This window comes from Lacerta agilis, chromosome 3 (genome assembly GCF_009819535.1).
Source record: "Lacerta agilis isolate rLacAgi1 chromosome 3, rLacAgi1.pri, whole genome shotgun sequence".
Lineage (NCBI taxonomy): Eukaryota > Metazoa > Chordata > Lepidosauria > Squamata > Lacertidae > Lacerta > Lacerta agilis.
This window is the reverse complement of record NC_046314.1, coordinates 34,560,157-34,574,971: the sequence shown is the minus strand read 5'-3', so window position 1 is coordinate 34,574,971 and position 14,815 is coordinate 34,560,157. Positions and strand designations below refer to the sequence as shown.

Sequence of the window (14,815 nt, the reverse complement as noted above, 5' to 3'; positions counted from 1 at the left end):
GACTAAGGTAGGTATGTGAAATGAGGTTCCATGGAAATCAGTGGAACAAGTTAGTCACCCTTTAATCCCATAGATTTCATTGTGACCTAAGTTCATCGAACTTGGTCTGGATCCAACTCAATAGGTCATTGTGGATGTCCATGAGGAATTAATATGGATATGTTGCCCCTTCTTTAAGCAACCTTTTTAAAAACAAGAATCGGCATCATTTTAAGAGAGTGGTAAATGTTCGATCTTTTATCTGTGTTTTATACATGAAGTGGGGATTCCAGTCTGTGATAGCCATTGTGACTATGGAACCAAGCAGAAGTGGTAGTTATTTTGGATGATTCTACATAAAGTGATACATCATTTTAATGATTATTGTTTTACAGATCTTAGCCATGTTTTATTTTCTATTATTTATGAACACCTTTACAGAGAAAATGAAAAGGGTCATGCCCAAGAAACTCACTGGTTTAGCAAAGCAAGGATAAGCTACTTTGTGGCAGGCTGTCTGAGGAAAAGCAGTCTTTTTTAAAATGCCATCTGAGAAGGCAGGAAACACAAGAATTATGTCTAGAACTGGCATTCTCACAGCCTGAAACTGCCTGGCAAATCTGCACCCCTGCTTTTAGTGTCAGTAGTTCACCTTCTCTGCAAGAGGTGTGAGGGGAGTGAAAGGGGCCTGCTTAAAGGTTTGCTTCACAAAGCACCTATTGTGAAGTTAACTGTTGCCTGGCAGTTGGAATTTTAGTCATAAAAAGGAAACAGTGGAGTATGTTGTAGAACCTGAGGGCCCTCCCCAAAACTATTTTGGGGGGGAAATGAGGCGCACACTGAAGTTTCACATAGAAAGCAGCATATTTGAAAGGGATTTAGGAAGGTTGTTGAAAAAAAAAAGGTGGGGGGAGGTAGGTCCTATTTTTAGAAGAAAACTCTTACAGAAGAAAACATATTATACACAGGACCATGATGGGAGGTTTTTGAAACTTTCATCATACGTGCCTTTTAGAATATCAATATGGATGTGTAGGCATAATGCTGATCTCTCTTGGTAAGGTAAAGCATAGAAATTTCCTGGGGGTTACTTGCAGAGGTCAGTTTATTTCCTCTCAAAGTTTATTATTATTATTATTATTATTATTATTATTATTATTATTATTATTTACAAAGGAAGGAAATTGGTGGACATCTGATCCAAAGAGCACTGTTTTATTACATTTAATCACTGGTGTAGTCATGGTTGGGAAGTCGACTTTTCTCTTCAGAATGTATGGGGGAAATGAAAAGCACAGTGTGCTGCTATAGCAAATAGCTGCTATTGCACACGCACCTTCTAGGGATATCTGGAAAAAAAATACACCAAACCACTAAACACAGTGATGAGCAGAATGATACATTTTAATCTCTAAGTCCCAGATTTACAGCATGTGACTGCGTCCGTTTTGAATTGTAGATTAACATAGGAAAGAGTAGTCAAAGTGTTGGGATTTAAAGAGTCCTTATGAAAAACGGGATGCGGGTGGCGCTGTGGTCTAAACCACAGAGCCTAGGGCTTGCCGATCAAAAGGTTGGCGGTTCGAATCCCCGCAACAGGGTGAGCTCCCGTTGTTCGGTCCCAGCTCCTGCCCACCTAGCAGTTCGAAAGCACGTCAAAGTGCAAGTAGATAAATAGGTACTGCTCCGGCGGGAAGGTAAACAGCGTTTCCGTGCGCTGCTCTGGTTTCGCCAGAAGCGGCTTAGTCATGCTGGCCACATGACCCGAAAAAACTGTTTGTGGACAAACATCAGCTCCCTCGGCCTGTAAAGCGAGATGATCGCCGCAACCCTAGAGTTATCCGCGACTGGACCTAACGGTCAGGGGTACCTTTACCTTTAATGAAAAATGGAACACAATTCAGTGGCACAGTTAAAGTTATCTGGGCACCGGGACAGGGAAGCTGAACTCTGGTCACGGATCCTGAGATTCCTGCATTGCAGGGGGTTGGACTAGATGACCCTCGGGGTCCCTCCCAACTCTACGATTCTATGAATCTGTGGTGGCCCTTAACTGCTGGCTCTCAGCTTCTACTCCTTTCCCCTATTTCTGGTATGCTTTCTATGCCTTCCTGCTCCACTGTCTTAAGTGCTCTTTTATTTCTTGCCAGAGAGGCCCCCCTGGTCCACAAGGCCCCCCTGGCCCGCCAGGCCCCCCCGGAGTTCCTGGCATCGACGGCATCGACGTAAGTTTATTTTGTGCATAAAGCTGGACTGTCATCCCCGCTCGAGGAATTCCTCCCTGTAGCTGTCCCTCTGAGTATACAGTATTGAGCATGTGACACTTGAGTATGTCAGCTCTCCGTAACCCACTGCTAGCTGGTGGAAGGAATTGGTTCCTGGGATTTTGTGCCAAGAATCCTAAATGTGCATTCCAAAACTCATTTCATGAGGGGCGTGCTAGTGGCTTGAAGTAAATTGGCATATATAATGTGTATCTTTTAAATTGCATTAGGGACTGTGTTCGATTAGTATTTATAACAGCGATTCTGCAGTCCTAGCAATCAGGGATTTCTTCTAAGAATATCTGAATAAAGCTTTTGCATATGGAAATGTGACAGGTTTAAAAAGTATCCTTACTTTGCCGTTTTCCTCTTCTATTCCTCTAGGGTGACAGAGGTCCTAATGGGCCTGTGGGCCCTGCGGTAAGTGGCTGATAGCTCTCGCCATGCTTTTATCAAAGGATGCATAGGTATCCTCTCTTCTAATGCCTTATTTCCCCCCCCATCTCCAATGCATTTCTGCAGGGCCCAGATGGTGAACCAGGTAGACCAGGTGTCCCTGGATTGCCAGGAATACCTGGGGCTGATGTGAGTAGATTTTCTTCTTCTTTGGGGCTAGGCAGAACCTCTCTCAGTGAAATGTTGCTACCAATCTGAAAGGCCTCTGGTTGTAATAGCAAGCCAGGGCATTTAGCCTGAGCAGGATTTTTCCAAGTTGAGATACGGTCCCTTCTGGAACAGAGCCAGACGGGCTGGGCGTTTCTAGGGGAATGGCGGGGGAATGGGCAAAGCAGCTGATGTGCTAAGCTTCCGGGAGAGGATTCATTCCTCCCAGAATTCCTTTGAATTCAAACAGGAAAGGTACTACGTGCTGCAGCTGCCCTCCTTGTTTAGGGCAGGGCATAGCAATAGGAAAGGGAATGCAAGGCAGGGATCCAGAGGTTGCTTGGGTTGAATCAGCACCTGGCTCTGATCCATCTTTCCCCTGCCCAATGACAGTGTTGCAACTTGTTAGCACAGATTTCTGAGAGGTGCTGGGACTGGGGATAGGATTAGGAGAAGTATTGCACCTAACAAGGCCCCAAGCCATTTTTTGTGTGTTTTAATACCTCATAATATTTTGTCTGAGAAAGCAAGATAATATTTCTGAGGTTCGTTCCCCACTTTACATTCCCACATTTCAAATGGAGTTTCTGATTTTTTTGAAAGGAACATTAGCGGATGAATAATTGCTTCTGAAACACTGGCAGAGATACAGGTGCTGATTAATTAATTGTACACCTGGTTATTGTGAGCCCATTTCAAACCTCATGATGGCATGTAGCTCTACCTGCAGTTAGGCATGAGAATGAGCTTTGAGCTTGTCATATGTGGTGCCTTCCCTCCCTCTACTGTGTAGAAACCTGTGTGGCACAGGTCATATTCTACACATGATTTTTTTTTAATGGCAACTTGTAGGACATGCTTGTGAACTATGCAGGGCCATCTTTAGCAGATGCGGTGCCGGGGTGCAAATATCCACCCAGTGCCCCCAAATTACCACGGATAGTGTTGGGGTGGCCGTAGCTGCGCACCACTAAGCCCTATGGGAAAGACGGCTCTGGAACTATGCCCAAGACTCCAAGTTACATGGGAGGATAGCCAAGTCGGAAGAGCATGAGACTCTTAATCTCAGGGTTGTGGTCTTGAGCCCCACGTTGGACAAAAGAACCTGCATTTATGCCCTTCCAACTCTACATTTCTATGATGTTTTGCACACAGCACTTTGTAAGCATGCAGAAACACCCTCAAGTGCATGCAAGGTTGTTCAGCTGAGGTTCTTTCTTTTGGGCCACCATCTTCAAACCTCTTTCTCCAGAGTAATTAAAATGAAATATATAGGACTGCTGTAGTATAGGTGTTTGGCAAGATATCCAGAACTTTTTAAAGCCTTTTCGTTAATTGCTGTTAATTCTAAATAATGACTGAGGAGGCTGCAGTCCAACACAAGCTGGCTGTGCTTAAGCCCATTTATTTCAGTGGGCTTCAGAATATTTAAGTTGTTGGGTTGTGGCCTAGTCTGTGGTGAAAAGACACACAACATAAAATACTGACCTTGGGCAAACTGCCAAGTTCCACAGTACAATCCTGTGCCTATTTACTAAGAAGTAAGTCCCACCGTCTTCAATGGGGCTTCCTTCCTAGGTCAGAGTGTTTACGATTGCAGCCTCAGGCACAGGCCAGTTTGAATCTGGATAGCATCATATTTTAGAACTTTTTCTGGGACTGTTTTCACACTGCTTTCTCTTAGGGTTGTTTCCAAAAAGCTTCCTTCCTCTGAGGGGAAATAAATCCTACCACTACTAGAGCAAGGCAACTTTTGGATCCAACTGCAACACTCATGTGCATAGACACATGAATACATGTGCGCGCACACATGTTATACTGAGCTAATTATCTTGTTTGGAACTTGGCACATTTTATAAACAGTTCCTTCTTGTGAACTAAAAGGAAATTGTTACTGTAATAAAAGTATATGCTTCTTTCCACAAGGGATTGACAGGCCCAGATGGATCCCTAGGCCGTGCTGGTCCAAAAGGACAAAAGGTAAGTTTAAAATCCATTATTAAGTTTTCTTTCAGCTTTTTGGCCTCAGAACTTTTTAACAGGACTTTTATATTTTGATTTTGTTCTGTGAACTGCCCTGAGACCTCCTGGTATAGGGCAGTATATAAACACAAACAACAACAACAACAACAACAACAACAACAACAACAACAACAACAACACATTCGTAAATATCTAAAGATACTTACTAGCTGTTGATTCATGATTTAAATATTATGGAATCTATTCCATAATATTATGGAATATTATGGAAAGTTCCCCACTGTGTCCCCCTACCTCCAACATGAAAACTTATTATTCTGCTCACTATATCACTGGTTTTAGACCCTCCCAAATAATATACATTTTATTTTTTGCAGGGTGAACCTGGGTTGCCTGGAGGCCGTGGACTGCCTGTACGTAATAGATTTTTATATAGTATCTATTTTAAAAAATCAATACTATGAATTTCTTTTCAGCTTTAGAACAGTAAACAAAGGCCAAGAGGAAAGCAGAGCGGGGGAGGGGAGAACCAACCCTCTACTTTCATAATCCCTGAGGGAGTTTCCAGTAAGACTAAAATAACAGAAGAGCATAGAAAGTAGAACTTCTATCTTGAAATCAGTAGAGAGCAGATTTAATTTCTTCGCCTTCTTAGCCTTTATATGCTAACCTTCTGAAACTGGCCTTTAAAAACAACCTCTGTAGTATTTCATGGTTGAAAGTGATTGCTTGTGCTGACAAGATCAGGGGATTTTCTGATGAGGATCCGAAGGACCTTGTCCAGAGTTCTGGGATGGGGCTTTTTTAAAAGGCCCCTTCCTACTTCTGCCCCTCAGGCTATTAAAAAAGACCCTGATCATTGGGAGTTGGTATGGACTCCCCCAGAAAAGAAGCATTATCAGCATGAAAAGCTGTGCTTGGAAAGGAAAACTGCAGCCATTCTGTACATAGAAACAGGGGCTATTAAGCTATTGTCAGGTTTTATTTACAGATTGGCCTTATCATGATGATATTTTTTATTATTATTATTTTATTTGTACCACGCCCATCTGACAGGGTTGCCCCAGCCACTCTGGGCAGGATGTTATACTTCTGTCATAGTCATCACCAAGGAGCTCAGTGTTAAACTCCTTCCTGCAATTCTGTATTCACCACAACCCTGTGAGGTAGGCAAGTCTGAGAGAATGTGGCAAGCCAAATGTCACCCAGTGAACTAATGGCTGAGTGAGGAGTTGAACTTGGGCCTTCCATCTCCTAATCCAACACCTCAACTGCATCACATGGGTGTTCATGCTGGACTTTACCTTGTCTTTATATTTGAACTGTACACACACATATTGAAGAGACAGGAATCCAAATATTTCTTTGTGTGAGTGGAAAGTGTTTCTGTGCACAAGGAGAAAGGAGCTGAACAAAAGTGGCCTTGGTGCAGAGTTAAAAAACAACTCATGCTGCCCCACCCATTTCCAAGTCATCGCCCAGCATATTCAAGAGGGCTGGGAATGGGTAACAGAAGATACAGAAACAAATTAAGTGTACATCAAGCACTAGTTTAAAATATATGAAAACTAATAAAAGATCAATCAAAACATTTATAGGATGTGAACTCCTGTGTAAATAGACACTTCTTAAACTGCAGAACTGAGGAGCCACCAATAAAAAGGCCTTCCTATATTGTGCAAACCAATGAGAGTGTTCCTCCCATTTCAAATATGTTCATCTTTCTTTGGAATTGTGGCAAAGGAAAGGTTAAAGTCAGCTTCCCTATGTGCCAGAGTACTGATCCTGTTTGAGACCCATGCAGCAACTATTTGCATAATAATAGGTGCACACACTGCATTAACAATAACACACAGAAACATGATGTTTATTTGGCCTTCAGATACTGCAAAAATTGAATCCAGAACCCTGTAACTTTGTATGACTTCTGTTTTTTTTTTCCTATTCTATTAATATACAGTAATTTACATAACAGATTACTCTCTAATTAAAACATATATGCCTAAAAATCACTGTGGCTTCCAATGAATATTAAAACAATAGAATGAAACAAGGGAATTGTATATATTTAAAGAAGGCAAAGGGACCTGAAATAACCTTAGTGAGTGTTAGGAGAACATTCACTAAGAACACTTGCTCAAAAGTGTTCAGGGTGGCGTTGCTGCATTCTTTATGAGCCTTTGTTTGTTTGTTTGTTTGTTTGTTTGTTGTTTTAAACAAAATAAATGATACATGGAGCTGTGGATAAATAGGAAAGCATGCTACTGCTGTGAGAGAAATGTTACCGATAGCAGTAACATGACTGCAATACTGCTGTTCATAATGAAAGTAAATTACTGTTGTTTGGTAGAAGGCAAAATTAAAGATGGCTGATGAGAAGGTTCCTACAGATGCCGGTTTCCTAGTGGAACGATTTAGCAGAGCATGTGGCGAATTATTGCACGGAATAGCTTGTGATAGCTGCTAATTTAAGCAAACTGAATAGAAGAAAGTCACCCTGCATTTCATTACTTGGGGAATCAGAATAACAAAAAGAGAACCAGTGGAGATGCAATATAACACCGAGACATTTTAGGAAAGATCCAAGCCTGGGGATCCCCTAGGGATCTTTGGGGATGATGTTAGCATATCCTAGGGATTCTTTGGGGATGATGTTAGCATATCCTGCACTGCCACCAGCTAGCCTCACGTTCAGTCACCCAAGGAGACATTTCTCATTTAAAATGTTCTGATGTACAGCCTGGCACTCAGCTAGGGGCCAGATGACTGCCACGGACACCACTTAATTATCTGCAGTGCCTATGCAACCCAACACCATTCATCCTCCCCTGCATCAGGGCAGGACCCAGAGTCACCAGAGGATAATGAAGGCAGTGGCAATTGCAGCTGCCTCACCTAGTGCTTCTCTTTATAGCTCCAGGCTGAATGAGTACTGGGTGACTGGAGCTGTGTTGCTTCCAGTGCTGCTACCTCCCTACCATTGCTCGTCATGGGTGTTTCCCCACTACCACCCATCTTTGTGCTTTGAGGCGAGGCCAACCACAGGGCTCCTTTCCCAGGGCCACCTTCCTGCTGCCGGCAGAAGGGTCCTATAGGTTCCTTCACCCAGCTTCTTGAAACCGTGCATCTCCGCAAACTTAAACGGAACATTACTTGCCCCTTTGAAAACATGTGCCCTTCTGTTCCTAGCATTGTTATGGCAGCAGCATTGAGCTTTAGAAATGTTAAGTTGTACCTTTAAGCCTAGGTTAATCTATAAAGAAAATGGCTTGAATTGTTCTTTTAATAAAAAAAAGGTTCTCTAAATAATGATTGACCTATTACATGGAGCATCTATCACAAAAGTAGTAAGCTTAAAATTTCATGAAATTGCTATCCATCCCAAATACCCAGAGAGCTAAAAATAATGCTTTCATTATTCCACAGTTTGCGGGTGGGGGAATCCATCTTGTTATTTGTTCTCTCACTTTATTGTTGGAGTGCGATGAAGTCTGAATATACTAAAAAACTAAAATGTGCTATATATTTTTCCCTTCAGGGTAAGGTATTCCTGGATCTCTAGTAAGTAGATATTCACCAACTATCGGTAGCATAATAAATAATACATTTTATCTTCAATGCAATAGGTCTGTTGATAATAATATTTTTAAAAATAACCTCTTAAGGTAAAGTTGGTACAGTACTTCTGTTTAGAAATCCATTTATCCCTTAGATAAGGATGGCTGTTTATAAAGAGTTTAATCAAATCAAACAATGTCGTTTCAAATGTAGGGTCCTCCTGGTATTGCAGGACTTCCTGGTGAAGTGGGCAGAGTTGGGCCACCTGTGAGTATATTTCACTGCATATTTTTTTAAAAATCACTGATCTAAATTTCATGTTAATTAATTAAATTCCCCATGCTAATTATGCATGTTTAGGAAGGATGTTTCCCAACAATGTCTGGCACATGAAGGCTAATCATGTTTACCTTGAAATAAGGACTGGATAGCATGGTTAAAAACTTCCAAAATGGTGTATGTGACTGGGCATGCAAATGGATTTCCATGCGGTTTAACTGCATGGTGGTTACTTTTCAAGATTCTGAGTGGTTTGTATGTAATAGGGGGCTTTTGTGATGATGAATGGAGTGTGAGGCATCTTTAGTTATTTCCTCTTCTTAATAGCTGCTATCATATCTGAGCGCTTCAGTAATAGAAACTCCCATCGCATATCTTTGTGATTTATTTCTTTTATGAAAGAAACAAGGGATATAGATTACTGTAGCCTCTGTTCCTCCTGTCATGTAAAACTACTTTATATTCTGTGCACTTAGAGTTTTCTAGAACTCTGAACTTAACCACAGTGTAAATGGTCTCCTCTGCAATTGCTACATCCTTATTTACAAATAAGGCCAGAACAAATATCAGTTATGCAGCTCACTGATATACACTTGTGCCACCTTCAAACTATTTAGGGTGATCCTGGAAAGAGAGGCCCTCCTGGAGTGCCAGGCCCCCCGGCCCCATGGTAAGTTCGGGATATTCATTTTATTATAGATTCATTAAAATGTCTGTTTCCTCAACTCTTTCAAAGTGTGGAGGGATGTTTCTGTGGGTTAGAAGTAGCATTACTTTGTTGAGACATTCCCTCCAGTGGCCGCAGTTGACCTGGCACAGTACTAAATTTCAAAGACTTCTGAGTAAAGGAGTACAAGAGACTTCTTTTCATATGTGTTGCCATTTATGCTGGTGGAAGCGGGAGGCGAGGTCTGGGATCATGCACTGTTTCTGGTACAGAAGATGCCCTGCTTCACCAGAGAATATACTCTAGAGTTTGACGAGCCATTTCACAAGATTTCAGGGAGGTCTCAACATCCACCCGGCACCCTTCTAAGTTGTGATTTGTTCTCTAGCAGTGTTGGAGGATATACAGATAACGGCCTACTTGTGCGGGGGTTATGTTCCTGACCTCCCCACCCCGACCCCGCACATCAGCGGAGCATGCATAAGTTCGTTCCGCCCCGTTCCGCCCCTTTTCCAGCCAATTCCGGGTCACTGTGATATGTGGTTGCATATCAGTTGGACGTGCGTAAATCTGTCGTTGCCTGTACTATGCTCTTTGTACAGGTAACAGGGTAGATTTACAGGTCTGCTTGCAATCTCAGTCAGGTAACAGTCCATATGAAATCCACTCCTTTTAATCAGTTCACCTTTATGTTTGGTTACCCAATCTACAAGGCAAGGAAAAATAAACAGATAAATAGATAGGTTGAGCTCTTTTACAAGGTCACATTCCAAGTACATATTAACAAATGCATGAATTAAAAACCCAGTGAGGACCCGCCTTGCTTAAATGTGGTGCATTTTGGCATACAAACCATTGCTTTTTAAAAGAGAAATGGTATGAATGTGTACAAATGTCGGTCTACCTATCCATCCACCCATCTAATGCTCTTCTTCACATCTTCAGCAGAAAATACAGATGGCCTTTGGAGGCAGGGGAACAATGTGGATTGCTGAAATGAGAAAGTTGGGGAGTGTGTTGCATCTGCATTTTGTTCATTTTCCTGTTATGCTATGCCTTTAAAAACAAAAAACAAAAACTGTTTTATTAAATCTTCAGGGGACAGTTGGACTTCGTGATGGAGATCCACTGGTAAGATATTTATTTTACCTTTTTGGATTAAAAAATAAATGCTTTTCTGTAATAGTTTCTCATCCTTAACTCAGCTTTTGGGTTTTCTCTCCCCCACTCCCAGTGTCCCAATTCTTGTCCACCTGGCCGGTCAGGGTATGCTGGGCTAATGGGCATGAAGGTAAGAGAACTGGTGTTCTTGAATATGTTGTAATTGTGGATGCATATTGAATACATTGAGTTGCAGGAATGGAAGGCAGCACACAGAGACCACCTTTCTTTTCCCATCCTCCCATTCTGAAGCCCCCCTGTGTACCCCCTGAAAAGACCTTCAGAGGATTGGGGGGTCCCTGCTGACCACCATAGGCTTTTCTATACATAGAGCTGTAGTGGGAAGAGGAAACACCCAAAGTCAGGAGGAGGGATCTTGTGGGAGCCTGGTACATATCAAAATTTTAAAATATGGTGATTGTTTAAACCTACTACAGTGGTACCTCTGGTTAAGTACTTAATTGTTCCGGAGGTCCGTTCTTAACCTGAAACTGTTCTTAACCTGAAGCACCACTTTAGCTAATGGGACCTCCCGCTGCCACTGCACTGCCAGAGTACGATTTCTGTTCTTATCCTGAAGCAAAGTTCCTAACCTGAAGCATTATTTCTGGGTTAGTGGAGCATGTAACCTGAGCGTATGTAACCTGAAGCGTATGTAACCTGAAGTGTATGTAACCCGAGGTACCACTGTAATTAAACAGGGCTTTGCTCTTATGCTTTAGGGTCACAAAGGAGTAAAAGGAGAGGCTGGTGACCAGGAAAACAAGGCCATAAGGTAAATGAAATAGAATACTAGGTTAAAATTATTTGGAAAGCCAATGGCTAAAAGAGGAATCATGTTTAATTTTGTTATGCTTTTAACAAACAAAAAGAACAATAGCCAGTGTGGTGTAGTGGTTAAGAGTGGTAGACTCGTAATCTGGGGAACCGGGTTCGTGTCTCTGCTCCTCCACATGCAGCTGCTGGGTGACCTTGGGCTAGTCACACTTCTTTGAAGTCTCTCAGCCCCACTCACCTCATAGAGTGTTTGTTGTGGGGGAGGAAGGGAAAGGAGAATGTTAGCCGCTTTGAGACTCCTTCGGGTAGTGAAAAGCGGGATATCAAATCCAAACTCTTCTTCTTCTTCCCTCTTAGATTTATTTTCCCACTATTGCTACAGCACTTTCTTTTTTGTTTTAATCCCAAACAGCTTCGATGTCTTCTCCAAATAAGGGAGTTTCTGCATGGACTTCCCTTCTGTGTAAAATATAATGTTTTGAGTACTGCAATGTAGGCCATATGAGTTGCAAGTACACATTGATCAATAACATTAATAAATAGTGCACACTCTCTCTTACAGGCTGAGGCCACAATCCTGACCTCATTTACATGGGAGTACGCCCAATTGAATTCAGTTTGACTTACATCTGAGTAGACATGATTAGGTGTTAGAATGTTCTATAACTAATTTGCTATTATTTGTACTTATTTAGGGCGAGGAAGGTGAACAAGGAGGAGTAGGTGATGTTGGCACTCAAGGCCCACCAGTAAAGTATTTCCTTTTAATTTGCTTTTTATTCGCATTCTGGTATCGCTAATGGCTATGTACAGGTGTGAGAAATTGTACTATTATTCCTTTAATCACCTGCAAAAAATTCATTTCCAGCTGTTCAAACCAGGTGTGAACTGACACATTGAGATGACGCAAATTACAGCTATGTTGTCGTTTTTTAAATTCTCGATCATATGTTTAGATCTTTCCGTCTGTTTTGTTACGCAGTGTTCAGTAGCTAGAGCTTTTTATTTATTGATTTTATTAAAGTAAACTAACTTTAAAATCTATGTGCCTAAAATGAAAAGCACTTCTTATAATCAAAGGAAGATCAAAAGGTCTTTTTAAAAAGTATATTATCCAAGGAAATATGGTATGAAAATGTGCATATATAGGATAACTTCGCTGCACAAAACTGCATACTTACAATAAATTTTGTATTTCAGGGACCTCAAGGGTTAAGAGGTATAACTGGCATAATGGGACCCAAAGGTGACAAGGTAAGTAATAGCAACAATATCTTTATAATTTTAAACGATAACTTTATCTTTAAAGCACAGGGGTGCTACCCCACACCCTGTCTGCTACTGCCTGTTACTGTGGGAGAGACTCCTGTCAACCCCAGTAAACTAAATGAACGAAGAATCCATCTTTAGAAATGGAAAGCAGAATAGCTTATTGTCCATATGTGGTGCTCCTCTTTAGCCTGTCAACTCTCTGGCACACGTGGATATCATTTTCAGAAAACCAAATTTACCTTTCTGATTTTCAAAGGTGTTCATCAAGGCTCACCTTGAATACTTTGAATCTTTTTATGACCAAGAATGAACACTATTATTATAGCCAGCGTACTTATTTTATTGACTCACCAGAATTGCTATTTACTATTACCCTTCCCATTTACTCATGTTGCTCCATCAGATTAAATGTATATAAAGGCTTTTTCCGAGGTACCGCTTCTTGATTACATTACATATTCTCTTCTACTATTGCTGTTTCTTTTGCTTGCAATTGTCTCATCTGTAAAGCATTCTTGCAGCAGTTCCATAAAGACAATATATTTTGGTTCAATTCACTATAATTCGTAGAATAGCACACTCATATGTTACGTGCAGGGCATTGAGAAATAGTTGAAGACTGAAATGACCTGCAGTGGAATATATTCAGAGGAACAGATCAATTGCTGCCCAGCATGATCCAACAGAGGCACAAAGGTTCAGTGTGATTTTGATGCAGACTTTACTTTTGCAGCGTGATTACCACTAATCTCTGAATATTGAAATCACATGTGTCATCTAGATCATATGCAACTCCTTTTATGGCAGAGTTGCTAGATCTGATGGAGGTGGATTGCTGGCATCATAACAAGCTTTAATGCGATGGATCACAGCATGAAGGAAGACCCAAATGTCATGGAACATCTTTATAAAGACTATGGAGTATAGTTCCACAGTAGCAACTCCATAACAAATCCTTGGTGGTCATTCTAGCTCTTGACCTCAGGTGTAAAGGATTGAGGGTTGGAACGAAATACAGTAATGGCAAGTGTGAAGCTGCTGTCTGCCCCATTAGCCTCAATAGAAAATACATGTGTGGTGCAGAATATTTAAAGCTTTTATATCTTAATAATCCTTTGTGTGTTTGTTTTTACTGTAGGGTGCTCGGGGTCTTGATGGTGACCCTGGTCCCCGGGGTCTTCCTGGGCCCCCGGTAAGTTTCTTTGTCTTATCAGCAAGACCTCAAAGGAGGATTCACAATTAAGCACATCAGGGCGGCTACCCTGGCATTCACATTTCAGGAGAGCCTATCTCAGTTTTCATTCTTTTAAAAAACCTCTATACAGTAAATCTCAATCTCTTGTTCCCAGGCACATGAGTTTGGTGGTGGTGGGGGGGGGGGCGGAATTGGCTGGCCTGTAATAAGAAATTACAGGATACCAAAGTATTACTCGCCCACAGATGTGGCTTCATACTGCACGATTCATTCTTTTTTTCTTCTCCTCTTTGTTACCAGCCTCTGCTGGGAATGAGCGGTGTTGTGCTGACTGCAATAGAGCTAATTGGATCATTCAGTTATTCCTGATGGGAGGGATTGTGGCACATGGGTAGATCACATGCTCTGTATGCAGGAAGTCCCAGGTTCAAACCCTGGCATTTCCAGGTAGGGCTTGGATCGACAGCCTTCTGAAACACTGGGGAGTTGCTCCTTGCTGTCACTGTCGCAATGGTGAGCTGGATGGACTAATTGTCCGACTCAGTATAAGGAAGCTACCTACATTCCTGGGTTGATGCAGAGATAAAAACAGAATTTCCCACTTCCAAAGGAGGGTCACCTGCTGTACATCTGCATGTCATTACACTTGGCTCACCTCCTTCCAGTCCAGAGGTACTCTCAGAATAGTGTCTCACACAGAAACAGAGTGGTGCACAAGTGCTGGGGTGGGAGAAGTAAAGTCAGGCAGAGCCCCCAATTATCTTAAATTGGGGCCATCTTTTATAAAGTTCCCACATGGGATTTTCATACAGTCCATATGGAAACATCAAATTCAATTTTCTCTGTTGTTCAAGAAGATAGCAAGAATGAGTTTTCAGTGGTATGAGACATTGGGAGTACCTTAAATGAGGTGTTTATGTTTGTGATGCATAAGTATAAAATGATGGTGGATATTTTGTATAAAATAAGATAACATTGTCTTTTATGTCTTCACATGTAAACGTAACCATTTCATGACCGGCTTATTGTTTCAGTTGTGTTTTATTTATGAGCCCTATTTCACCTAGGAAATCCTTA

The 14,815-nt window shown here is 41.6% G+C and overlaps 1 protein-coding gene across 1 annotated transcript in view; it reads left to right on the top strand.

Annotated features, from left to right (window-relative positions):
* Positions 1–14,815, top strand: part of COL9A1 (collagen type IX alpha 1 chain) — a 64,224-nt gene that overhangs the window by 17,047 nt on the left and 32,362 nt on the right. The window contains 15 exon segments of the mRNA XM_033143222.1: positions 2,130–2,204; positions 2,628–2,663; positions 2,766–2,828; positions 4,773–4,826; positions 5,207–5,246; positions 8,368–8,390; positions 8,601–8,654; positions 9,284–9,340; positions 10,432–10,464; positions 10,568–10,624; positions 11,217–11,244; positions 11,247–11,269; positions 11,967–12,020; positions 12,472–12,525; positions 13,682–13,735. Coding sequence (XP_032999113.1) covers positions 2,130–2,204; positions 2,628–2,663; positions 2,766–2,828; positions 4,773–4,826; positions 5,207–5,246; positions 8,368–8,390; positions 8,601–8,654; positions 9,284–9,340; positions 10,432–10,464; positions 10,568–10,624; positions 11,217–11,244; positions 11,247–11,269; positions 11,967–12,020; positions 12,472–12,525; positions 13,682–13,735 — 705 coding nt within the window.